The 27,269-nt window shown below is 39.4% G+C and overlaps 1 protein-coding gene across 2 annotated transcripts in view; it reads right to left on the bottom strand.

The window, feature by feature from the left end:
- Window positions 1-27,269, bottom strand: part of LRRC28 (leucine rich repeat containing 28) — a 77,941-nt gene that overhangs the window by 30,854 nt on the left and 19,818 nt on the right. The window contains exon 6 of one of the 2 annotated variants that reach the window (XM_036277924.1): window positions 5,642-5,848. The exons of the other annotated variant lie outside the window; for it this stretch is intronic. Coding sequence (XP_036133817.1) covers window positions 5,642-5,848 — 207 coding nt within the window. The remainder of the gene's footprint in view (window positions 1-5,641; window positions 5,849-27,269) is intronic. 2 annotated transcript variants of the gene reach the window in all.

Genomic DNA, 27,269 nt, shown 5'->3' with positions numbered 1-27,269 from the left:
ATTGTGTGCTTGTGTAGTATTTATGAGTGATACGAGTGTTTTAAATGGATCGTATTTCATTCTCACAAGAGTGCGATGAAGTAGGTATTAATATTACCCTATTACTGGGACATATCCAGATAAAAAAGCCTTCCTAAGCCCAAGCTCACACAGCTATGAAATGGCAGAGCTGGAATCAAACACAGGGCTGCCGACTTCATTCACTATGACGATGGACAACCTCCCTCAACAGATCATTCCCACAGAAGCAGGGCATTCCCCCCTAAGTAGGAAATGGTACTGGGCAGGCTGCACGGGTGCTGTGGGTGCTCAGAGGACTGGTACTGTGTCCATGCATCCGGGTGTGATGGCAGGAGGGGTGCCAAAGAAACAAGTGATGAGCAGAACACCACTTAGCTTCCTTTAAAGACCAGAGAACTGGTGAGAGAGTTCTGTCTACAGATTTCAGGCAGTATGTCAATAAACACCAATACGCCCTTCAGAGAAGATCCCAGGGAAGGTGACGTCATGCTGACTGTCCAGCACAGACTCGTGAATTACATGAGCACCCCCCCCGCCCCCCCGCGCCATGGCAGCACGGAGAGCAGAGTGGCTTCGCTCTGCAGCTCCCCTCCAGCGGCTGCTCAGCTGGACTTGGACCTGGTTTCCTCCCCCGCAGAAGTCTGAAGAACTTGACTGAGAACTATGACTGATAGAAACTCCAGATTCTTGCTTTAAATTCAGCCGGCAATGTCTCCCAGACTTTACTAGTACTGCACATTCTCATCGCTGTTTCAATAACTCTATAAGTTCCAGAACCAAGTCAAACAAAAACTTGTCTGGCAAAGATTTTGCTCAAGGTTCTAGCCCTTGTACCCCTTATTTTTCTAAGATTCACACCTGTACCTGTTAAAGAACGAGCAACAGGCCTCTCTTCTTTTTTAAATTGGTATTTGAGAAAACAGGGTTAACTTTTCTTATTAATCACTCCCTAGCCCCAAATCCTACTCCAAAACTTCGAGAAAAATATACATCTGTCCATTTAAGGCTCACCTACTCTTGGTGAACTTTTCTCCTTGCACATTAGCTTAGTTAATATAATATAATAATTGATCATTACAAGTAATTGATTTATTATTTAAAGTAAATGTCTGACTCATGCTGCAGAAGCCACATTAAATAATCCTATTAACTCCCTAAGAAAACTGAAGGCGAAAGCAAAGGCCTGATGTGATGGAAGAAAAACAAAGCCGAGGTTATCAGCAAGGTTTACAGTAGGGAAGGGTCAGATGAGTAAGCAGCACCAAGATGAAAAGAATTTGTTATGAATACTTGCAAAAAGAGCTCAAAAGGAGCTCTGAACATCCATTTTCTTAAAGAAATAAACATTCCAGAGTTATAGCCTCACTCCTGAAACAAGGTCTGTGTGGACTGTAATTAATGGAATAATTCTCTCCCATTTCCCCCTTTGTTTCCAGTCACTTTAGAACCTTGTTTCAAGCCCTTCTTTTCATTTCTTTCTTCATGCCATTGATTACAGCCTGCCCAACAGTTCCTACAGAACCCGAGACAGAACACAATTTCTGGCCTCTCTGGGTCTCCCTTTGGAAGGCGATCATCATACCTTTTACTCAAACACAGAAGCAATTCCAATCAATGGGACTTCGGTCTGTACTAGAAAAAACTTTTCAGCACTGAAACTTATTTAAACCACAAACTTTGCAAACTACTCCCGTTAAACAATGACCTCAAGGCAGGAGTTCTTCAAACTGTAGGCAAAATATATTCAGGTCTTACTAAGTACAGTTTGCATTTATCTCTAAGTCTGAGATTATGAAACTATTAACTGGTTTCCATGTGGTTGCTATATTGGTTTGAAGTTCGAATAGATCCCACTGTGTAGACTTTGATATTTTCTTCAAAAATAGTGAACAGCAATTCTTTTTTCCTGACTTTCTAAGAAGATAGAGAGAAAATAGGAATAAGAAGCAATACAAACAAATACAGCTAACAGATTTGTGTCTTATATGCTATTGCAGTAAGTGAAGGGATTTTAGCATGGGTTCTAAAATGCCTAGATGCTAGTTTCTAAAACCACACTGCTACTTAGTATAAACTATATGTTTTTCCATACAAGGTACCCAATTCCTACAAAGACAAACCAACTACAACTACTCCAAAAAACTGGAGTGATCTCCTGTTATGTGATGAAAGGGACAGTTTTGCATCCTCACCAAGCCACAGAGAACAAGCCATAGGAGTCAAGGAGCTGTCGTATCCCTCACAGCCCACGTCTCCGGCACAGAGAGTAACGACCTCTTCCTGAGAAATAAGCACTTCGCTAGCGACACTCCAGGGAACAACTCTGGGGCTGGTCTAGAAACCCAAATAATTTCCTTTTTTATTTTTTTAATCCTCACCTGAGGATATTTTTCTATTTGTCTTTAGATAGAGTGGGAAGGAGAGAGAGAGAAACATCGACATGAGAGGGACACATCGAGTGGATACCTCCCGCATGACCCCGACCAGGGCTGGGGACGAAATGCAACAGAGGTAGGTGCCCTGGGCCGGAATCGAACCCGTGACTCACTGTCCTCGGGTCGATGCTCTACTGCTGAGCCAAACTGGCCAGGGCAAAACACAAATACTTTTCCATTACCAGAAAGGTATTCTCTGCTAACTTTTGGGTTTACTACACGGTAGTTTATACAGGATATTCTAGAAATCTCAATGTCATTTGCCAAAAGTTCTTGGGTAAGAAATCATTCACAGTTTTCTAACTTAACACTCAAAAATGTCCCCAGTTAACATGGGCACAACTTTTGTTTTCTTAAACTACGACATTGTTATTGACAATGAGTTTAGCTGACATAGCACTTCCTGGGGGCTAAGCAAAGAATGCTCTTCCAGAGCCGATGTGCATGGAAAACCTCACAGTATTGTATCTATTATTCAACACTCAGTAGCTGTAGGCATTACTGAATAATCAGGTTTATTAATTATGCAAGAGAAACCAGGAACACCTGGTGAAAAGGCCTTAGAGGAAAAAAACCTTTTCTTTGTATTTTCTTACACTTTCAGAAGCCCAGATGGGAGTCACAACTTTGTGAGCTACTTAGTGTAAAGAGCCATATTGAATCAACAACAAACACATTTCAAGGCCTCTATTAAATCGCAGAGCGCTAAGCTCAAGGGGTTAATTGCCCTTTTCTTCTCAGTGATAGTCACCACAGTGAATTAAGCTTGTTTGCAGATTAATCTGTCACTCAAATGGGGGTATCCTTTCTTAGTGATGCTTCTTTTTTTTTTTTTTTTTTATCCTCACCCGAGGACATTTTTCCATTTTTTGTTCAGATAGAGTGGGAGGGAGAGAGAGGAAGAGAGAGAGAGAGAAACATCGATGTGAAAGGGACACATCGAGTGGCTGCCACCCGCACAACCAACCAGGGCCGGGGACAAACTGCAACCGAGGTACATGCCCTTAGCGGGAACCGAACCCGGGTCTCTCCGGACCGCAGGCCGACGCTCTAACCACTGAGCCAAACAGGCCAGGGCAGTGATGCTTCTTTTGAAAAGAATGTTAATGATGATATTACAAGCGATTTAACTCATCCTTACGTATAGCTTCTATACTGGTTTTTTGAAGAGGCTATAGTCTGACATTCATCTATGAAGCCCTAAAAAACACTGCTTTTCTCCTAAGTCAAACTTCTTTGGCAAGAAACAGAATTCAGTATGTAGACCCCAAAATTAAATGCCTACCTCCAGTCACAGGCAGAGGTATTACAGCACCCCTTGCATAAGCTTTCAAGTTGCTGTGTTATGCCCGTGGGATCCTGGTTACACATGATTTGCAGGCTTCAGTCACGTGTGTGTCTACACGCGGTATCTCCGACTACTGTCCAGAGCAGCCCTACTTGCTACGTTTCCAAGAACAGTTCCGCTCTCTGCGGAAAAGCAGTGAATGAATCTGAAGGAAATGGATGAGACAACGCAGAGCTGCCAGGGAGGCTGCCCACACAATGCTGCAGGGGATGAGAGACGGGGTCATCTGTGCCGATGAGGAAATTCAAGTGCGCAGCAACATTAACCGTCTTCTCGTCCTTTTTTTTTAACATGAGGAAGAAAATAATTAAGCCTGTAGCTGTCCGTCTATGAAGTCTGTGCACTGCAGGCCTTTCCTGGCCTCCTCTCTGTGAACCGAAGCTGGCTCATGCTGAGAACTATCGGAAGGGTCAGATGAAGCATGTGGAGGACACGGAGGCCCATGCTAGATGGAGCCTGGGTCTTTGCATCTGTAACCTGGTGCCTGTCCCGGGGGCTGTTCCGTAACCAGTGGTTTATGCAGCAGATATATAACCTTTTATATATGGTGTTTTTCTCGCTTGAAAAGAAGCTCTATTTTCTTTTTTTTTTTAATCCTCACCCGAGGATATTTTTGCCATTTATCTTCAGATAGAGTGGGAGGGAGGGAGGAAGGAAGAGAGAGAGAGAAACATCGACGTGAGAGAGACACATCGATTGGTTGCTTCCCGCACAAACCCAACCGGGGCCGGGGATGAACCATAACCGAGGTACGTGCCCTTAGCGGAAACTGAACCCAGGACTCCCTGGTCCGTGGGCCGACGCTCTAACCGCTGAGCTAAACTGGCCAGGGCGAAGCTCGATTTTCTTTGAAATGTAGCTTCCTTCTGAAATGGTTTATTTTATTTTGTTAATTTCATAAGTATAGAATTTAATTATATTTACAGAAAAGTAATCTTCTTAAATTAGGTAATTATTTGTCATTACTCAAATTGATTTTCATGTCTCCAAGTTATTTTTAATTGAAAATAATATTGTGCTGTAGTATTGGGAAACTATTTCCTTTCAGGGACTAGTAAATTATTCACTACCCTCAGAGATAAATTATTCATTATAAAAAATGTGTTTATGAGTAAAATCAGACAATGCGTATTGTGACAGTTTAGGGTTCTGTGGGGCTTCATCTTTAAAAATTTTTTTTAAAGTGACACTTCTGTTTCTCACAAGTTAAAATAATTCAATTTTCAGTGAAAATAGATGTGTTGTTTTGTTAAAGGCCTATGTCCGTTCACATATATTATGGCAGAATGGGCCAGCTATAGAAATCTACAGTGGGTAATATGTTATTTATTAGCCAGAGCGACATTTCTAGCTGAGCAAGCAGTTTAGCCAACTTCAAGGTCTTTAAAATGTTGTAGTCTGGCTACCTAGCAAAGCTAATGATTCGAATACCTGATACGAATGTTTCTACATAGAAGACCACAGCAAGCAGGTGTACTGGTACCAGTACTATTCTTTCATGTTGCTCTATAATCCCTGTCAATTGCATATATATGAATAAAATACATATAATACATGTCTGTATATATACACATATTCCAATTCCTTCATCTCATATCATTTTGTCCCTAATCAAATTTTTAGCACAGATTTCTTTTTTAAAACCTGAAATCCTGAACTGAAATAAACTTTGTCACCTGGGTATGATGCGTTCCTCACTGCAAAGATGGATTTAGAGAGGCAATCTTCAAGATAAACACAATGAAGAAAGCTAACTGAGCCTCCTAGTCAAGGAACCGAAGGCTTTCCATCCTATGCTCTGGCTTCTTTGCTTCCTCACAGATACACCATCACTTACCAAGAGGCAAGAATGCAAGGCGGTTTCCAGCCATGGAGAGCTCATTGAGGCTGGGCAGCTGGCAGAGGTGGCGTGGCACACGCCACAGACGGTTTCGGTCCACGGTGAGGTACTGCAGAGAAAGGCACAGGTGAAGCCTCTCGGGTAAAGCTAGCAAACGATTGGTAGAAATGTCTAGTGTCTGCAGCTCCTTCAAATCGCCAACCTCTACAACCAAAATCAAAATGAAGATAAATCGCATCCTGATTAGATTGAGTTGATTAAATAAAATGAAATCAATACTGTAACAGTTCAACCAAATAAAACCAGTAGCTGCAGCTACTTCTATAGATATGAATACTGAGGCACGGGGCTTAGGTCTAGTATGCAAATAATCCAACCTAGGTAGGTGTCTTTAAATGAGCCTGCCAGAATTTTTGTTGTTGTTGTTAATCCTCATCCAAGGATATTTTTCCATTAATTTTTAGAGAGAATGGAAGGGATGAAGGGAGGGAGATGGAGGGAGAGAAATATCAATGTGAGATTGGTTGCCTCCTGCACATGCCGTGACCCAGGCCAGGGATTGAACCTGAAACCCAGGTACATGTCCTTGACCAGGAAGTGAACCTGTGACACTGGTGCTTGGGCCAATGCTCTAACCACTGAGCAACACCAGCCAGAGCCCGACTTTTTTTTTTTTAATCTGCACCTGAGGACATTTTTGCATTCATTTCCAGATAGAGCGAGAGGGAGAGAGGGAGGAAGAGACAGAGAGAAACATCGACGTGAAAGGGACACATCGACTGGCTGCCACCCACACGGCCCCATCTGGGGCTGGGGACAGACTGCAGCCGAGGTACGTGGCCTTAGCGGGAACTGAACCTGGTCTCTCTGGTCCACAGGCCAACGCTCTGACCTCTGAGCCAAACCGGCCAGGGCCAGAATTTTTTTTTTTTTTTTTTTTTTTTTTTTTTTTTTATCCTCACCCGAGGACATTTTTCCATTTTTTACTCAGATAGAGCGGGAAGGAGAGAGAGGAAGAGAGAGAAACATCGATGTGAAAGGGACACATCGAGTGGCCGCCACCCACACGAACCAACCAGGGCCGGGGACAAACTGCAGCCAAGGTACATGCCCTTAGCGGGAACCGAACCCAGGTCTCTCTGGACCGCAGGCCAACGCTCTGACCTCTGAGCCAAACCGGCCAGGGCCAGAATTTTTTTTAATGGAGAGAGTGTTGGCATAGAAAAAGTAGAGACACAACAGGGTGAATCCGAGCCAGAAGTCTGTTACTACGGCTTCTGCTGCTCGATGAAGTGGAAGTTATTCTACGGTGAGAAAAGAACAGTCACTTCAAGGTACCTGGTTTTTGCTACTTTTGTGATTTTACCTACGTGTACAGTAGGAGACTTAAAAATATAAATTATAGTACCCCAGTAAGTGCACCTGGTTCATGAGAACTCAACAGAAACTTCTTAGACTGAGAATAAGGATGTTTTTGGAAAATGTACCACAGTAAATATTACAATAATAAAATGAAATTATTGGTAGGTAATTTTTTAGATATTGCCCAGCCTTGTGAATTCTGTTACATATCCTCTGAGGACTGCTCATGGCCCCTCATTATTGTCCTTATTTGTAATCTGTTCCGTGGTGAGTACGATTATGTCCCTGTTATTCACTAAATCACCAAGTCTGAAGGTTGAGAAGCTCTTTACAAGGTACTTTGTCCTTCTCAGGGAAAATGCCCACGAAGCACCTCTGAACAGAGGAAGCACGCTCGAGGGGAGGGACACGTACTCTGTCCCGGGACAGCGCGTCCCGCCTGAGGCTCTGTAGGAAACTGTGCAGGACAAGTCTGCATCCTGGAACTTCCAAGCTGCAGTGTTGTGATACCACCTCTCTGCCTTCTCCCCGACCCTGTCCTAGAGCTAGGGTTTCCCATGCTCCCACCACTGACGGCACGCCCCGGGCACAGTGCAGTGTGTTCAGGCTTAGATTAGCATCAGAAATGGCTTCTCTACCGGACAGAACGTGCACTGGCCTCTTGCTGCCCGATTACACAGATTAGCTTTCCTCACTGCTGTAGACCAGGGGCTGTGGAACGAGAGCTCTCGGGCACGTCGGGCCCGGCGCCTGCTTTTGCGCTCCTTGCAAGCTCTGGCTGGATTTTACACTTTAAAGGATGGGAAAAGCCAACAACCAACAAAAACAGAGAAGATTATGAGACAGAGACCCTGTGTGGCCTGCGAGGCCTAAAAATGCTTACTATCTCACCACTTACAGAAAAAGCCTTACTGTTAACAGGAGCATTTTTAATAACTGCTCTCTGCCCCTGAAGGAATTCCATCCCAAATGTGCTCATCTCTTTTATTTTTTTATTAATTAATTAATTATTTAAAAAAATTTTTTTTTTGGTTCGTGCCCCTAGCGGAAACTGAACCCGGGACTCTCTGGTCTGCAGGCCGAGGCTCCAACCTTGAGCCAAACCGGCCAGGGCTATTAAGTAATTTATTTTTGTTACAGATGTTTCTCCTTTTCCCCCATTGACACCCTCCCACCATCCCCCAACAGCACTGGTGCCTATGCCCACTGGTTATGCACATCTGCATATAAGTTCTTTGATTTATCTCTTCCCTCTCCCCACCCCCCTCCTCTGAGGTTTGTTAGTCTGAATTTTTAAATAAAATCCATACAAGAGCAAAGTACATTGATTTATAGTTATGTTAAAATAAAAAAGTAACACAAATTATTTTAAAAATAAAATTCTTTATAGCAGTTAAAAAATGTATATTACAGCAAAATTTTTTAAATTCCATACACTGATGATCCAGATATTAGAAATAAGTAAATTATTTTTTATATAAATTCATATCATTTAATCAGTTTCTCAGCTGCTTTTATTTCTAATAATGAGTTAGTTGCATTTTTCTGAAGTTTTTTTTCAATATGGTATTGTTTCTTTTTAATAAAATAGTCTAGCCCTGGCCGGTTTGGCTCAGCGGTTAGAGCGTCGGCCTGCGGTCCCGAGAGACCCGGGTTCGGTTCCCGCTAAGGGCATGTACCTCGGTTGCAGTTTGTCCCCGGCCCTGGTTGGTCGTGCGGGTGGCAGCCACTCGATGTGTCCCTTCACGTCGATGTTTCTCTCTCTCTCTCTTCCTCTCTCTCCCTCCCTCTCTATCTGAACAAAAAATGTCCTCGGGTGAGGATAAAAAAAAACAACAAAATAAAATAGTCTATAACTTTATCCTTAATAAATTTATTACTGACACTTTCAAAAGTATTCATTGATATGTCATCTTGAAATTAACATGGTATTACTGATAGAGTTACAATGCAGTCTTTTTGGAATATCAGTAGAATCCTACTCTTCAGCTGGTCTCCCTGTCATCACTCCTCCCCAAGGAGTGAGCATCAGTTTGGATACTTTATTTCTTTAGTGTGCCTAAAATAACCCTAACTTCACAGTTTGTATTATTTACTTTTATGCTACATCTTCAATACCTTCCAACTTTTCAGCTACTTACAGAATATCCTGAAAATGATTTCATTGTTACCACATAGTAATTACTTACACAAAGCATAAAAATAACATTAGAGTGCAATTTCAAAAGGGAAAGCAGTAAGTTCCCTCTAAATCATCATTGTCTGCTGATGCACACTGACCTAATCCAAAATTTAAACGGGAATGGGAAGGAAGCCACCCACTCCGTGCCAAGCCAGTGACCACAGGGTCAATAGCAAGGCTTAGTATTTTTCAAGCACTGGCTTTTCCGGTACCACTAAAAACAGCTCTAATTTGAGCTCCAAAGCACACCAGGTTAGGGAGAGCATGCAGAGAAATAAATGACAATATTTCAGTGCCAAGTTCCATTCTACGTAACAGTAAGTGTCCCTCTTTATATTTATTCTCTTTCTCTAGATTGGGCGGTGGAAGGCACATACTCTGGTATGTAGAAATAGGTTCAAGCCATATTCCTATTTCTCATCAGCTGTGCAACTTTGGATCATTGGTTTGATGTTTAAAAAATCATCTATAAAAAAAAGATAGAATAGTCCGCCTGGTGTGGCTTAGTGGTTGAGCGTCGACCCATGCACCAAGAGGTCGCTGGTTTGATTCCTGGTCAGGGCACATTGTGGGCCCGATCCCCAGTGGGGGGCATGCAGGAGGTGGACAATCAAAGTTCTCTCTCATCGATGTTTCTCTCTCTCCCTCTCACTTCCTCTCTCTTTATAATAAAGAAAAAAATTTTTAAGCCCTGGCCAGTTTGGCTCAGCGGTTAGAGCGTCGGCCTGCGGTCTGGAGAGACCCGGGTTCGGTTCCCGCTAAGGGCACGTACTTCGGTTGCAGTTTGTCCCCGGCCCTGGTTGGTCGTGTGGGTGGCAGCCACTCGATGTGTCCCTTCACATTGATGTTTCTCTCTCTCTCTCCCTTCCTCTCTCTCCCTTCCACTCTATCTGTACAAAAAAATGGAAAAATATCCTCAGGTGAGGATAAAAAAAAAAAAAAAAAAAGAAAAAAAATTTTAAAAAGATAGAATAACACAAATAACACATGCCTGATGTGATTAAATGAAATATCCCATATAATTGAACAATACATGTCAGAAAACAATATGTTAAATTTTCAGCTCATTATGCTGTATAATATTCTAAATGTAAATTGCAAATACGAGTACCTTTTTAATTGACGTAGTTTTATCACAGAAACAATTATGAACACAGTATGTACATGTTTGTCACATGTAACATAGAGAAAGGAACTCTTAGGAAGTAGGTGATTTTCAGAAAATGGGCAGGACCACCTTCCTTGGTCAAATGAAAACATTAAAACCAATCATAAGGAGCTTGCATATATCCATCCATAACTTGGGATGTGTGGCAGGTTAGGTTTAATAACAAATAATCACAATGGAGAATAAAATAAACAATACCAGAAAGCTCACTGAAGAATATCTATTAACTATGCATTTGCCTATTATAAACAATATCAAACAAGCAATTAAGAAGTCCTCTTACTTATGAAAGACAAATATTTGGGAACTTTAAAAGAAAATACTCTAAAACATCTGACATCTGAGAAACACAGTAGACACTGAGGTGACTTAAATATCTACGTCTGGGTGTCAAGCTTGGTAATTAATACTCAATAGAAATTTTAAAATGTTAAAACACAGACCTCAAAGAAGAAAATCACATTATTTTGACATTTGACCTGGTGCTTTGTGTGTGATTAAATTATGCACTAAAGTTTCTTTCAATGTTGCTCAAAATAAGTTATTCAGCAGGTGTTTCTTGTTTATCTAACCAAATAGTTGATTTGACACTTGAGTTGCCCAGCAAAATGTCACTGAGAATATTGTAGAAGATAAGAAAAAGTATCTTGAAAGTACTCTTCCTGAGTGCCAACTACAATATAACTAACTGCTAGGCAGAGAGGCCTCTATCTCTTCTTTAGATACATTCTGCCTTTGAAATTTAAAAGCATTTATTCTAAAACTTAGCATCTTTATTATTGCTTTTGTCAATACATGGATTGTTACTTAGAAAAATCCTCTGTCGTCCTCATTCTGCGAGACCCTTGGAGACCACATACGCAGATTTTCATTTTGCTATTTTTTAGTGATTGTCTGTTTCCCAGAGATTTCTTCCAGGTCGGCTTTCTTCCTCTTTATTGAGGTGGCACAATGGAGTTTTGGACCTGAATGAGATCACCAGGTGGCCATTGTTGGCATAAAACTATTATAATCACCGCCTCAAAAAATGTCACAGCATCATAGGCCAGAATAAAAATTTATTTTTTATTTTACGCCTTTGCAGAGAATAACTACAAGCAATCCATATTTCACTATCTGAATAAAATAGCATTATAATGATCGCTTTCATTTCACTTTCTAAACTCAAATTAATACAGAGAGAAATTTTAAAGAGAAGACTTTTAGTGTACATACATTTTGAATTGATCCATTCTAGTTTATTTCCCTGGAATTCACATAAGAAAAGTAACTACCTTGAAAAATAGAAACTGGTTCATAAAAAGATAGAATACTTAGAAACCACTGAAAACTACATCATGCTCCACATAGGAACCATAGTTTTAAAAAAGCTCTCCATTAATTAAAAGAATTCCACATTAAGCCCTGGCCAGTTTTGCTCAGTGGTTAGAGCATCGGCCTGCGGTCCAGAGAGACCCAGGTTCAGTTCCCACTAAGGACACGTACCTAGGTTGCAGTTTGTCCCCGGCCCTGGTTGGTTGTGCGGGTGGCGACCACTAGATGTGTCCCTTTCACATCGATGTTTCTCTCTCTCTGTTCCTCTCTCTCCCTCCCACTCTACCTAAATGGAAAAATGTCCTCGGGTGAGGATGATAAAAAAAAAAAAAAAAAGAATTCCACATTAAATTCAAACTACACTTTGATTTCTAAACATTTACCCTTTATAAGAAACTCACATTATCAATGTCAACATGAGAAATTTTACATTAGAGAATTCTGAATTTGGACATATTGGTTGCCAATCTTACTACAAAAGCAACAAATCTCTAGATTTATTACCTGCTACTGATTAGAATTATGGAGGAAACCATCATCAGAATGAAAACAGAGTACTCAGTGGTGATTAATACCAAGGAGAGGAATGAAATGGAAGCATGGGAAGATGTTAACTTTTCATTTTTAAACTTCCCTATACTGTTTAAATATTTATTCCCATGCTCATGTATTACTTTTATGTTAATGCAAAATTTAAATTAATCACATGCTAATATGGTACTTCTTCACATACTTCGGGACTCCTCAGAATAAGAGATGCAACAATTCTAAAATTGGGATTTCAGATTAAAAGTTGGATTTCCTAATGACATTTCAGTTCACTGAAATACAATGCAACAAAACCCCCATATTTAATACATATGTATATACAGTGCTGCTATGCAAATCTATGTTGCTGAGGGTCTCACCAGTTCTGGCATTCTAAAATGAAAAAATATCAAAGTTTATATAGTTTCTGCTAAATATAAGTAATACAGACAATAGTATGGCGCTTCTAAAGAGAACACATAAAAATGTATTTCTTCAGATGTCTATTTATTCCCCAACCTTGGAAAAATATTACAAAGTAGTACTACTGTCTTGTCAAGAGCAGGTCAATATACGCCGGAGTTCAGAACCTTTTACTGTGCTCTGTAAATCTTTTGTCGGGCATTGCATTAACAAAGCTTTCAAATACCCTCAATAACAGGAAGTAGCAGAACAACGGAACAAAGAGAACAATAAAACTTGCAGGCCCATAAAGAATACCCAACAGTTCAATGTGAACAGAAGACTTGTGCCCAATAAGTTGTATTCCTTTCAGAAATGAGTTAGTTGTGCATAAAGTTTCCAAGAATAATAACCTCTTGCAAATTTATTTTATGCTCTACTTGCCTTATTACTGGAACCGGCAGTACAATAAAATAAATGAATAAATAAACTAACAAACAAACAATGTCAAAACGACACCCCAAAAAAGCAACTTAAAAAGAGCATACTTAATTTTTACATTCATTTGTCAAAAATAAATGTTTGCAATAATAGTTGTGACGGAGTTTATGGGACACCACTCACCTAGGGCAGTCTTTATTCCAACTATGTTCACAGGACAGTGGTTAAATTAACTTTATTTTACTTATTTATTTTTTTATCCTCACCCAAGGACACTTACATTTATCTTCAGATAGAGTGGGAGGGAGAGAGAGAGAGAAAAAAACGTCGATGTGAGAGAGACACATCGACTGGTTGCCACCTGCACAACCCCAACTGGGGCCTGGGATGAACTGCAACTGAAGTACGTGCCCTTAACGAGAACCAAACCCAGGACTCTCTGGTCCGCGGGCTGACATTCTAACCACTGAGCCAAACCAGACAGGGCTCAAATTAAGTTTAGGAAAAACAATATGTGTGTTACACTGCTTACCATGATGTATATTAGCATGCTGAAGAACAGTTACCCAGTTGGAAAACCCATTCAATTGTGATTCACCATCAGTTCAGTTTCCCATTCATTTGGCCATGGTACACTTTTTTTTCCAATGTGTATTTTTTTAAAATTGATTTTAAAGAGAGAAGAAGGGAGAGGGAGAGAGAGAAACATTGATGAGAGAGAAACATCGATAGGCTACCTCCTGCATTCCCCTACTGGGGATCAAGCCCGAAACCCTGGCATGTGCTCAGTGTGTGGGGTGATGCTTAACCAACTGAACCACACCGGCCAAGACCATGGTCCACTTTTTTGACAGAGCATGTAGAGAAAGCTTGGAAAATGTTGATAATCAACATTTAAGCATGTTTTTCCTTATGTTCTCCATAAAAAAGGTCTAACACTCTAAATAGTAGCACTAATCTTTTCTTTTTTTTTTTAACTTTTATATAGAAAAAGCAGAAGAAATTATCTTGAACTCTACTCAAGGGAAATAATATAAAAATGTGACACTAATATAATATGATATTAATACTTGTTGTGGGCATTGAGACACTTGTGTACATACGACATTTTTGAGACCCTGATTATTATAACCTTCGATTTTGATGTTAAAAAAAAATTCCTGAGGTCCAAGCCTGTATTAGTCATGGTCTTTCTAACACAATTTTTCAGATATTTCTATTTTATTCTTGCTGCCCTTCAGAAAAATGTTCAAAGAATTTTAAAATTAAATCTTACCTCAAATCTATCTTTAGAACCCTGTCCCATCACTCAACTTCCCACGACCCTCCTTCTAGGAGAGGGGGTACTGAGCCCCGATGGCCCATGCTTCCACCAGGAGTAGTATGTTAAAGTTACTCAGACATGGAACAAGACAGATCCATAATCCCTTCACATCCTTCCACAAAGATAAAGCTTTCACTATTCCCAGACCAATGGCTTCTGCCACAGAATTCCTTCAGGAAAGAAGTCCCAGACAGAATACTAATGAATGCAACTTAAAAAGGCCATCCTGGTTTGGAATGACTCAACAAAAATAGAGATACAACCATCATTCAAATAATTATTACGCCTACACGGTGTTCTGTAAGTTGTAACATGTTTCCAATACCTCTCTTAATCATGACCATTATCATGCTTGGTGCTTAACAAAATTTAGTCACAGAATTTGAGCCAAATTCAGATCTTTACACACAGCGCCTCTCATGACCCATGAAGTAGCAATGGTCAGTTTTTGAAAAACTATGTAATAGTTGGAAAAAAAATTAAAACAAAAAAATGTGATCAGGTCGGAGCACAGGGACATATCACTGCATGGGGAGCTACTATTATCTCACAATCAAAAGTTAATAAACAAGCAGACCATGGGCTCCTAATGGCAATGCTGGTGTGGGGTCCTGGTTCACACCATAAACATCTTAGGATCATGTCTTTTCCCTGGAAGTTCATTTTAAGCCTATGACTAGTATAGATGTTAATTAGGTTAGTGATTCAAAAACACCACCAAGACGCTATTGGTATCACAGATACAATTAATAGAAGAAGAGTAGCATATAAAACAATAAAACAAATTAATTTACTTTTCTGTTGCCTAGATATTACTGTTGATCTGCTCTTGTCCTTAATAATCCAATTATGTTTCATATTTTAAATAAATAGCCAACACTGAAATTATACTGTATTCTTGTAGGAATTATTGCATGGATTGCATGCTTACTTGTTTGGACACATCTTATGATAAAATCTGTGGGTTTTTTTTTTTTTTTTCATCCTCTGAAGAGTTGAAAATCTACAAAAAGAATGTTGTAGCTTTTCTTATTTTATTCCTTTGGAGTAAAGAGAATAAAAATTGATGTTATATCGTGCCCTAAGTAAATAAAATACAAGATCTTAAGTTCTATATGTATCTTATTGCTTTCTGAGATTTACGTTTGTCTTGATTATAGTTTTAGAGATAAATTTGCAAGAATAGAGGACATCCATTGTCCTGAGTGAGCCACACTTCAGAAAAATGCTAAGGATACCAAAAACAAAACAAAACAAAACAAAAAAAATAAATAAATTATCTAACTGTGCTTGAGGCAAGAATAATTAGCTAACAAATGACAAAAGGCTCCATCTTCATTAAAGAGAATGATGTTCAAGTTTCCTAGAGAGGAAGTTAAAGCCCAGGTTAGGTAAAAGGGCTAAAAAGACTTTGACACACTTTAAAGCTGTTTATATGCCCACAGAAAGAGCATCTCAACATTAAAAGAACATTTAAAAAGCATATTTTCAGTGTTTTTGTCCACAACTATGGAATAGGACCTTGTCCAGTAACTTCAGAATTGAAGTGCCAGAGAACCAAGGATGGGAAGACGTTGTCATAAAATTCATAATAAAAATAGTGATTCTGAAGCTCCATGATCCCCCTTCAACATTTTAAATAGCTAATTAAATACATGCATGGCTTAAGAAGATTTTAAAAGGCTTAAGGTGGTGTGAAGAGCTCAGTGAAGTCTCTCCACCAAAAACAAGCATAACGCTGGACAAAACTGTAAAGAACCATCTATATCAGGGTTCTGGAAATCAACCAAAGGCAGACAGATTCGTAAGCGTCTATTTTTGGAAACCTGTTAAAGCTTCATTCAAGAATGGTGGGAGTCTGCAGCCTTTTCTCGCTTGGGGTGCCTCCTCTCCCGTCCAACCCCCAAGCTCAATCTCAAGAATGTTAATTTACCAAGGCAGGGTTGACTATGAAAACCAGCAGTCTGGCAGTCAGAGAGGGCATCCTTTATTTGGGGATGGAGTAAAATCGCACAGCTTTCTTTTTTTTTTTAAAGCTAAAAGTGGCAAACTGTGTAGGAAAAGGATGAGGAAAACATACAACATCTGCTTTGCTAACCTGGGATTGCAGACCCAGTTGGAATGAGTGGTTGAACAGCCATAAATTTAATGGGGAGGTTCTGGAAATGAGAGAGCAGATGAAGTGTTAGCTACGCTCTCCACCAATCCTCAGACAACTGAGGAACTACGTGTGAGTGCAGGGCAGACCGAGAGTCTGCACAGAGTAACAGGCGGAGCAGATGTGGCTCCCTCTGAAAGCACTCCTCAATCCAAACACTGTTCAGCTGGTGTAAGACAGAAGCTTTGCCGGCTGGAAGGGTTTGAGCAAGCCTCTCCAAATCAATGGCTACCCCTAAGCTATACAGACACAGTGGCCACCTTGAGGGAGCCAAGTTAAAAAATATAAGTAAGACTGAGCTCTTAGCCATCAGAGGCTACACACCACAGAGGAGAAAGAGTTTACAGTTTGCACCACAGAAAAGAACAAAAATTAAATAAATAAAATAACTTAAAAAAAAATCGAAATCCAGAGTTGCCGCAATATATTAACTAAAATGTCCAGTTTTCCACAACAAAAAGACAAGGCACTCAGAAATAGCAAAGTGTGACCCATAACTGGGGGTTGGGGGAGTGGGTAAGCAGTCAACAGAAACTATCTCTGAATGGGTCCAGATGTTGAACTTGGCAAAGATTTCAAAGCAGCCATTATAAATGTATTTAAAGAAGCAAAGGAAACTATATAAAAAACTAAAGAAAAATATGACGACAATGACTCAATCAATAGAGAATCTAAAGAGAAGAAATACAAGCCATAAAAAGAGCCAAGGAACAATTCTAAAGTTGAAAATACAATAATTGAAATAAAATCTTCACTAGATGGTCTCAGGATCAGATTTGAGATGGCAGAGGAAAGAGTCGGTAAACTCAAAGACATGTCAATAGAAATTATTAATCTTGAGAGCAGGAAAACATCAAGAGAAAATGATCAGTGTCTCAGAGGCCTGTGGGATGCCATCATGTCTATATTGGGAATCCTAGAAAGAGAGAAAATGGCAGAAGAATATATGCTAAAAGACAATGGTTGAAAATGTTCTATGTTTGATGAAAAGCATTAATCTACAGATCCAAGAAGTTCAATGAATTCCAAGTAGGAAAAACACAAAGAAGCCCATACTTAGACATAGCATAGTCAAACTGCTGAAAGATAAATAGAAACAGAAAACCTTGAAAGCCACAGAGAAAAGTGACTCATACACAGAGAACAATACAATCAAAAGCTGACTTCTCATCAGAAACCGTAGAAGTCAGAAGACCCTAAAATGACATTTAAATGCTGAAAGGAAAAATAAAGACACTCCCAGCCCTGGCCGGTTTGGCTCAGCGATTAGAGCATCGGACTGTGGTCCAGAGAGACCCAGGTTTGGTTCCCGCTAAGGGCACGTACCTCAGTTGCAGTTTGTCCCTGGCCCTGGTTGGTCGTGTGGGTGGCAGCCACTCGATGTGTCCCTTTCACATCGATGTTTCTCTCTCTCTTCCTCTCTCTCCCTCCCACTCTATCTGAACAAAAAATAAAAAAATGTCCTTAGGTGAGGATAAAAAAAAAAAAAGACACTCTCAGATGAATAAGAAATGAGAAAATCAGTTGTTAGCAGACCTGCCCTATAAGAAATAGTAGGTAGCCCTGGTCGGTTTGGCTCAGTGGTTAGTGTCGGCTTGCGGACCAGAGAGTCCTGGGTTCGGTTCCCACTAGGGGCACGTACCCCCAAAACAAAAGAAATACTAAAGGAAGTCTTCAGGGCTGAAAGGAAATGATACCAAATCGTAACTCAGATCAACAGGAAGGAAACACAGTTTTTAAAAATTTATTGAGACTAGTTTAAATACTGAATAAATGTAGTTAATAATAATAACCTCTTGATCATCTGGAAAAGGAGAAAAATTTACCACTTTAAAAAGTAATTGTTAAGATACTATTTTAAAATAATTAAGATTACTAGCAATAACAGTAACATGAATAGAGTACAATTAAGAAATTAAACTTACTAAGGCAGCAAAAATAGCTGCACACTAGATATTCCCAAATGTTTTGCATTGCATAGCAACCAGTGGATGCCACTTTGAGTCTCTGACAACAGAGACCTCCCCTCTGCCCATCTCTTTGTCAGACAAAACCTTGTTAGGATAGTGCCGCTCGCTCAGGAAAGCAAAGGGAAGGCCAAAGAGCAGAGGGGCTATGAGTCAGTCTCCGCGGGATGTGGATTTTAAGAGCAATGGACTACAGTGGGAGGCAGAGAGTAAGATAAGGAAGGGAGCGGAGGGAGGAAACCTCACACTAGGACTGGACATCTGCCCTATTTACCAAAGTTAAGGAATAGATCATTTTTAAAACGGACTATTTTTAAAGATTATTAACCTGACCACTTTTGGTCAAGAAATTTATGAGGTTCAGTATTCTTTCTTACTAACACTTTTGGATGGCACTTATATAATAAGAAATTTTAATTGCAAAGTCGATATAATTTGACTCTGAGTAAAACCATTTTAGAGTAAAACCATTTTTTTTTTGCATACTGCAACTAGTACTGCTTTAGTGCGATTCAGAGCATCCATGTACCGCCCTCCCCCTAGGAACATTATCCCAACTAGTAGAATTACTGTTCAACGACGATCAGGGTGGGCAGCTGGCCCTCATCTGACAATGAAAGGCAGAGACTAAAAGGAATGCATCAGGGTTTGAAGGGGAAAGAGGGGGCCTCAAGGCTCCCCTCCAAATCCAGAGGCAATGGATATGCGACAAGAAGCACCGACAGGAAGGAAAAGTGTCAGCAGACGGGAAGGCAGCCGGTGCTCAAACATTCAAGGAAGCAACACTGCAAACCCACCCAGAGCACAGTGAGGACGCAGAACACTAATGATGCTCACAGTGCAAGAGACACAACAGCGACCCAGCCCGCCCAGCCAAGCAGGTGCAGGCACACAGGCTGCCTTGTAAATCCAGGCATTTAAAAAAATTTTTTTTTTAAAACTTATCTCTCTCAGAGCTTTCTTTCATTACCTCACACAGAAGCACATTACATTTGTATATCATCAACTCTTTTATGTGATGCTATTTTGGATGGTATTACAAATGCATAAAATAAATAGAATTAACTGATTTTGATACATTTATTCATTCACTAAAAAGAGAAAGTGCTTTCAAAAAATTTCCACAAAATATGAAATTAAAAATACAAAAAGGAAGAGTGATTTTTGGAAAAGGAAACAATACATCATTTAGTGTGAATGTGTATTTCAACCAAACTGTCTATGTAGGTGGCAGTGGGTTAGCTGAGTTCCTTTAAATAGTTGGGAATTTGTAAAGTGCAAAGCTCATGTAACATCATCTGTGTTTTCCGCAAATCCCCACTGGTCCATTTGCTTAGGAAACCCATGCTTCCTGGCCGGGTGCCAGCATACCAAACCTGCCCAGGAGTGCACAGCTGTAGCTCTGTTACTAAATTAGGGAACCAAAGCAGGCAAGGTCAGGGCCAACTGCACAGAGAGAGGTTCAGCATCATTAGTCTGCATGTCGCCTCAAAAGCAAGATCATTATAAGATATTTAATTTTTAATTAGAAATACCAAAGTAGTTTAGCCTAATAAGAAGCAATACTAAGAGATAATTAAATGAAGACAAAGGGAGAAATGCAAAAGTAGCCTTCTAAATTGTCTTAATCATGATGTTGAAAATAAATTAACTACTACCACTCAAGGCTTAATGTCTCAATGACTGATACTAAGACACTCCCGACTTTTTCTAAGCAGTGAGGAAGGAATTGGTAGTTATTCATGACAATTTTTACTAAGAGTTACTAACATATTTTACATAGAGCACTGTTTAGAGAAACTAAGTAGAACATTCAAAGAGACCTGCATGGAGAAACACAGAAGGATTTCAAGAGAACAAAGTCACTGTGGTTATATCAAAATCATTTCAAGAGAACAAACACATAAAAGGAAAAATATTAATTTTCCACTTTCCAAATTTTACTTGCCCCTAATTAGCATGTCAAAGAGGTTCAAAAAGACAGTGATAGTTAATTAACATTCCGGAAAGTATTTTAAGCATATCCCAATTCTTTATCAGAAACTAATGCTTGAATCTGAAAGGTATTGGGAGAATTTTAGTTCTAGCAATATTTAAGTAATATTTTTCTTATAAATGTTTTATTAAATATTCATAAATTTTAAAGTACTATTTATTTTACTTTAGTTCTATGAAAGAATTAAAAATTAAGTGAATATTTGCTACAAAATCTATATTTTAATATGGATGAAATGTATTTAAATGCCAGAATTTATAGAAAATTAAATAATAAAGTTTGAGTGTTATAACAGGCTCTGAAAAGCTTATTAAACATAATTTTTTAAAAAAGATATTCACAATACTTACTTCCCAACATAAATGTAATAGATAATTTTATATATGAAAACATAAGAGAAAAATTTCTGTGACCCTAGGTTTAGCAACAGTTCTTAAGTATGATGTCAACAGCATAATCCACAAGATAAAGAAAATGATAAATTGGGCTTCTTTAAAATTTGAGACTTTTGCTCCTCAAATGATAGATCTTTAAGTTTTCCACACTTAGAATTCCATGGAGCTTTAAGAACTGTGAATGTTCAATAAAGCAAAAGCCTATAAAAGTAATGTCATTGGTCCCTAGGTCTCCATTTCCTTATCCAGTGTGGTGGCTAAATTTTAACTTGATGGGTTCTGATATTCCTTCTACCACTAATATTCAACATCCTTAAATTTATGCTAACTCCAATGGATTTGAGTTTATGAAGGGCATAGAATGACCACCTTGAAAATCTGCTTTCTCCTGCTAAAAGGCATGACATAATAGGGCATGGGGGTTTACATATTATGTTTATTACATAAATGTTATTTTATAAAAGGAATAGTAAAAAGTATTAAACAAACCTCAGAGGAGGGGGCAAGAGGGAGGGTGGAGATAAACCAAAAAAACTTATATGCGTGTATGCATAACCAATGGACATAGGCAACAATGCTTGGGGGGGGCGGGGCGGGATAGGGAGGAAGGTGTCTTGTGGAGGGAGGGGGAGAAACATCTGTAACAAAAATAAATAAATTAGAAAAAAAAAAGTATTAAAGAACTGTGGTGTCACCCTGGCCGGTTTGCCTTAGTGGTTAGAGCCCTTGGACCAAAGAGTCTTGGGTTCGATTCCAGTCAAGGGCACATACCTCAGTTGTGGTTCGGTCCTGGCCCCCGGTCATGGTTGTGCGGGAGGCAGCCAATTGATGTCTCTCTCCCCTCCCCCCACTCTATCTGAAGACAAATGGAAAAATATCCTTGGATGAGGATTAAAAAAAAAGAACTATGGTGTCAATTATGTGCGGGGGGTAGAGGGGAGTTTGGTAACAACCCATATCAAACTAAATTTCATTTAATTACTTCTATTACATCAACCCTTGGCAAATCATAAAGCTTTTCATTCACTAAAATTACCATTAACTTCAAAATTACTTGCAGAATACACAATCTGATTTAAATTAAAACCTTTAACAGATTAAAACATAATTTACAGATGAAGTAAGCAACAAACATGTTCAAATAACATTTAAAAATGTGTTTTACATATTGAAGACACTGCTTTTTAACAAATACTTATTTCAGCACATACCCTATATCCTGCCAGCTAAGTTTTCTTCACAATTATACAGTTTTTTTTTTCTTTATTGATATTTAGAGAGAGAAGAAACATCGATTGGCCACTTCCTGTACACCCCCCACTGGGCACCGGGCCCACAACCTGAGCAAGTGCCCTGACCGGGAGTCGAACCGGCGAATTCTTGATAAATGGGTTGACGCTCAACCACTGAGCCACACCGGCTGGACCACAATTATATAGTTTGACATAAAACTATGATTTTCTGATCACAAAACACCTCTAAAATACTGCAAGTTGATTTAGATCCAAAAATAACAATGAACTCTCTGAACTGTCAATAATAGGTTGTGTCCAAAAAAAAAACACTTTATAAGCTCTCAAGAAAATTCACTTCAAAAGATTAAGAACACTTACATTCATTGTGGTTTTTTTTTTTAATACTCCTAATTTCCAGCATTCAAAATAAACCAATGGTTATAACCCAGTATGGGTTTCTATCATGGCAACTGCAACACTTTGGGCAAATTATTTAAATAAAGGATTTGAACTGGGGAAGTTGTTGATCAAATCTGTAATTTAGAAAGAGAATCCTGGAGGTAGTGTGTATAACAGACTATGAGATGTATACATTTCAGGGGAAATATCCAAATCCAAATCCTTTGCTCAGTCCTTCTCATCACACATGGCTTCTGAGATCCTCTTCACTGACCTCCAGTACTCTATGGTTCTAGTACAGCACCAAGCTGGGAACACACCATGGTGTAGAAAAGTATTTGTATACAGAAAGGAAAGAGAAACAGACCTGCGTGTGAGGTAGACTTGGAAGAATACCCCTTAAGACTTCAAATTGGATCTCTGCAGTTAGGATGTTAGCCTCAGTCAGTGCTATGATTGATGCGAGAGGCTCTCCAAGTCTGAAGGACTAACTTTTCTCCTTTCGCCTTTTAAAAAAAGCATCATCACAATGAACTTTTGATTTATAGACATTTGGCAAGTTGTCCACTGTTTTCCTTCACACCTTTTCTAAAGAGAAGTCTTTTCTGTATTTATTTGACACTGACTGAGAAGGATACATGGTCCAGAAAACAAAACTTTTCTTCTTTTAGAAGAATTTTAATGGCTATTTTTACTCTAAGTTTTTTTTTGGATCAATTTTCAAAGCTGGGAAAAGTTTGTAAATAATATTTTAAAGTTTTAGCTCCATTTGTAACCAGATTTTATAATTTGTAATAGCATCAATAGTAAAAAATATATTTTTAAAAAATATATTTTCTGAGAAATCTGTGTTTTACCTAATCTGGTATATACCAAGATAATTTTATATAAAAATATGAATTACAATATATATTATTATAAAGTTACTAATATATATTTAACTATAGTACAAAGTTACTTTACTCATAAAGTACTATGTACACAGAGATGCCAATGCAGTAACTTTAGGTCTATAAGAGACACTGAAAGAACAGGTTCCGAATATGAGTTAAGGACTCTGGTAGAGAATGTATTCATTTATTCAGTGGTCACATAGCAAACAGGGTAGGTAGGAAGATTGTTAGATTTTTATCCCTTTATCCATCAGTTGTCAAACTAGGTAGGTATCTTAATCACTGAGCACTGTACTGAGGTGACTGACTACTAACACACACAATACTTCTTTCTCTATCCTCTCTGTCTAGTCTATTCTTTGAAAGTACACAGTTTGCCCTGGCCGGTTTGGCTCAGGGGTTGGAGCGTCAGCCTGCGGTACAGAGAGACCCGGGTTCGGTTCCCGCTAAGGGCATGTACCTTGGTTGCAGTTTGTCCCCGGCCCTGGTTGGTCGTGCGGGTGGCAGCCACTCGATGTGTCCCTTCACATCGATGTTTCTCTCTCTCTCTCTCTTCCTCTCTCTTTCTCCCGCTCTATCTGAACAAAAAAATGGAAAAAATGTCCTCGGGTGAGGATTAAAAAAAAAAAAAGTACACAGTTTAAAATATTAGACAATAAAAGATTATTGTCAAAGCTCTTTTGGACGTCTGGGCCTAGATTTTGTCTACCTTCATCATCCCCATACAGCATGATCTGAACCAACAAATACTTTTTGTCATACAAATAAAACAGTAAGTGCCCTGGTCATGTAGATAACTCTAAACAGAGAAAGTCCATTTCTATATGCTGCCGCCCATGCATACATAGCCTGGTGCCACCAGAGAGGCGCTCTGCTAGTGGTTAGTTATTTACATTCGTTTTTAGAGAAAAGTGCTAGCTAGCTGTTTAAAGCTGAGTCTCTGTAGGAGGGTCAATAACCCCAAATTACTAAGGTATCTGCCCAAGAGGGTAATATGGGGTGAACAGGCTTGATAATTTGGGGGGTAGGACATACCATAGGACCCTCTGTGTTTTAAGGATACAAAAAGAGAGCTACTGTGGTCTCCCTTGAACTGAGCACTGAGAGGCAGGTGCGATGGAAGAGAGCGATGAAACCAGGACTGATGCCGGGGCCGCCCAGCATTCCTAGACACCGCCGTCCAGGGAATGCGAACGCGAGCTCCTGTCCCATAGCTGCAGGAGTGGGGTCAGCCCCTCGGAAGAAGCACTGCAGCCTAGCTGTCAGACTACGCCAAGAAGGTCTCCACAAACGGGGTTAGGGCCACAGGGGAAGCCCTAGAGTGACCGGGCTCTGCTGCCTTCATGTCCTCTGTAGGAAGGAGGCTGACCTGCTCCTCCCCACCTCCACCTTAGACCAATGAGAGAGATTTCTGAACAATTTAGGTGGCAAAAGGATAGATCGAATTAGAGAGCCTACATTTCATTTCAATAACGCAACAGAGACTCAACTGGAGGAAAAATAATTTTCAGAAAAACAAAACTTAATCGTACTTGAAGCTCGAGTTTTAGGAACAATACTGGTTAGTTATATGTAGTACATTTTTCTGTGTTTGTGCATGCTTTTATCCATTAAAGTACACGGTAGGCTGTTTTAATGTTTTTCATTTGGGTTAAAAACCCTTCCTTTTTTGGTATGCAAAACAACTTTTCAACAATAAAAGTATTTCAGAAAAATAGGCTGATTTATACGCCAGATGTAAGCAACATCTTTTCTGACTCCTGGTTACATTTTGTTTGTTACCAAAACCTTCTCTCATGGGAGGGAGTTCACAGTTTATAGTAAATCATAAGAGCATCAGGTTTCTCTTGACCAGCAAAGGTTAGCTGGCTTTTCTGACTCTTCTAGTATCTATTGTCCTTTGTGGCTTTTACCAAGGGTGAATTACAAAACATTTGGAAAGTAGCTCTGCACTGATGAAAATCTTTCCCTCATAACCCTTTACTTATTGGTGTACAATATTTCTCTTCATAATAGATAATGTGATTTTACTTCAGTTAAAATGAGTCTTTGGATGAAAATGAGTTTAAATTTATTCTGTAATAAATAATGTTATAGTTTGGGTACTGGAAGTAGGAGAAGGCAATATATAAATGTTTACGTGGTACATAACTTACATATATAAAATAATGCAAGTAAGCAATTAGATGAGAAATCAAAGAACATATAATGGGTCTCCCAGTTCCACACATGACAGGGTCAGTGACACCAGACTTGCCTCCCACCAAAATACAATAAAACTACTTAAAAATATATGAGGCAACTGTTTTCAAGCAATGGACAGGAAACACAGGACCTTGATCCTTGAAATAAGGGAAACACAAGAGGTGAGTCCCCTGTTGGATGTGGCTTTCTGCCAAGGGGCACATTCTGGGTCACAGCACAGGAACGTGGAACCCAAGCAGAGCTCCAAGTGTCACAGAGCAGAAGAGCCAGAGACTGGATCTGGGTGGTTGAAGCAGCTGGAAAATGAAAGACAGGGTACCAAAGAGGAAAAAGCTGTAAGAGGGGCTTAATACGTAGCATATTGGAGAGCACAAAGAGAAATTCATGGAGTAGACAGATCGACAGATATCATCCAAACTTTATATTAGGAGAAAAAATAAAGTAAAAAAGGAACAAAGCCTCAGGGACCTGTTGAAACAATAGCAAATAATCTAATGTGTGTAACTAGAGTTCCTAAAAGAGAAAATGGAACATAAAAATATTTAAAGAAATAGTGACAGAAAACTTCCCAATTTAGGAATCAACAAAACAAAACAAAACAAAACCACCCCAAGTAGAATAAATATTTTAAAAATCCTACATTGTGGCAAATCATAAACAGATAACACCAAAGACAAAGAGAAAAATTGTAATGTAGCCATTGAAAAAGACATTGTATACAAAACAAGCCCCAAAAGTGACAAGCCCAGCCCGACAGGTGTGGCTCAGTGTTGAGCACTGACCCATGCACCAAGAGGCCACCGATTCGATTTCTGATCCGGGCACATGCCCAGGTTGTGGGCCTGATCCCCAGTGGGGGGCGTGAAGGAGGTGGCCAATCGATGTTCTCTCTCATCAATGTTTCTCTCTCTCTCCTTCTCCTTCCTCTCTCCTAAAATCAACAAATAAAATAAAATAAAAAGTGACAAGCCCATTTTAAAAGAGAAGAGATTCCCAGCTGTTATCCCTGGACTGAAATAGGTGGACAAGGATTCCACAGACCAGGGTTAGAGAGAAATCAGCCCACACACAATGGTCCTTTTTCATCTGATTACATCATCTCTCCATTCACCTGTGCAAGTTCAGTCCTTTTCCCCTGCTCATTTTATGTTTTTGTCACAAATTATCCTTTTTTATGCTGTGCATTTGTCTCAAAATTGCAGACACGATAGTCTTTTAAAAAATGCTTCCCCCTCTTTTCACCCTTATAATTAAGTTTTTAACACCCCATTCTGAAATAAAGTTGCAATTTCCTGCTCTGTCATCTGTCTGCCATCTTATTCAGTTTTGTATCCTTTAATCTTTTTGTTTTGGGTAGAAGAGCCCCTTTCAACATTCCTTACAACACAGGTCTTATCGTGGTAAATTTCCCTCAGCTTTTGTTTGTCTGGTAAAGCCTTTACTTATGAAATGTTATTACCCAAAGTTACCCCCAATAAATTTTTTAAAAAGAGAAAAAAACCAGTCTTACTGGTTTCAAAGTTCTTATACCACAGACCAAAACTTCAATAATTTTATCCGTAAGAGCTTTTTTTAGAGAGTGATGATTCTTCATTCATCTTGGAACCACGTTCGACCCATGCTATTCAGTTGGCCTGTCTTTCATGCTGGGGTCTA

Source organism: Molossus molossus, unplaced genomic scaffold, assembly GCF_014108415.1.
Source record: "Molossus molossus isolate mMolMol1 unplaced genomic scaffold, mMolMol1.p scaffold_m16_p_24, whole genome shotgun sequence".
In the NCBI taxonomy this organism is placed as follows: Eukaryota; Metazoa; Chordata; class Mammalia; order Chiroptera; family Molossidae; genus Molossus; species Molossus molossus.
Note: the sequence above shows the minus strand (reverse complement) of the source record. Positions and strands in the feature narration are given on the sequence as shown.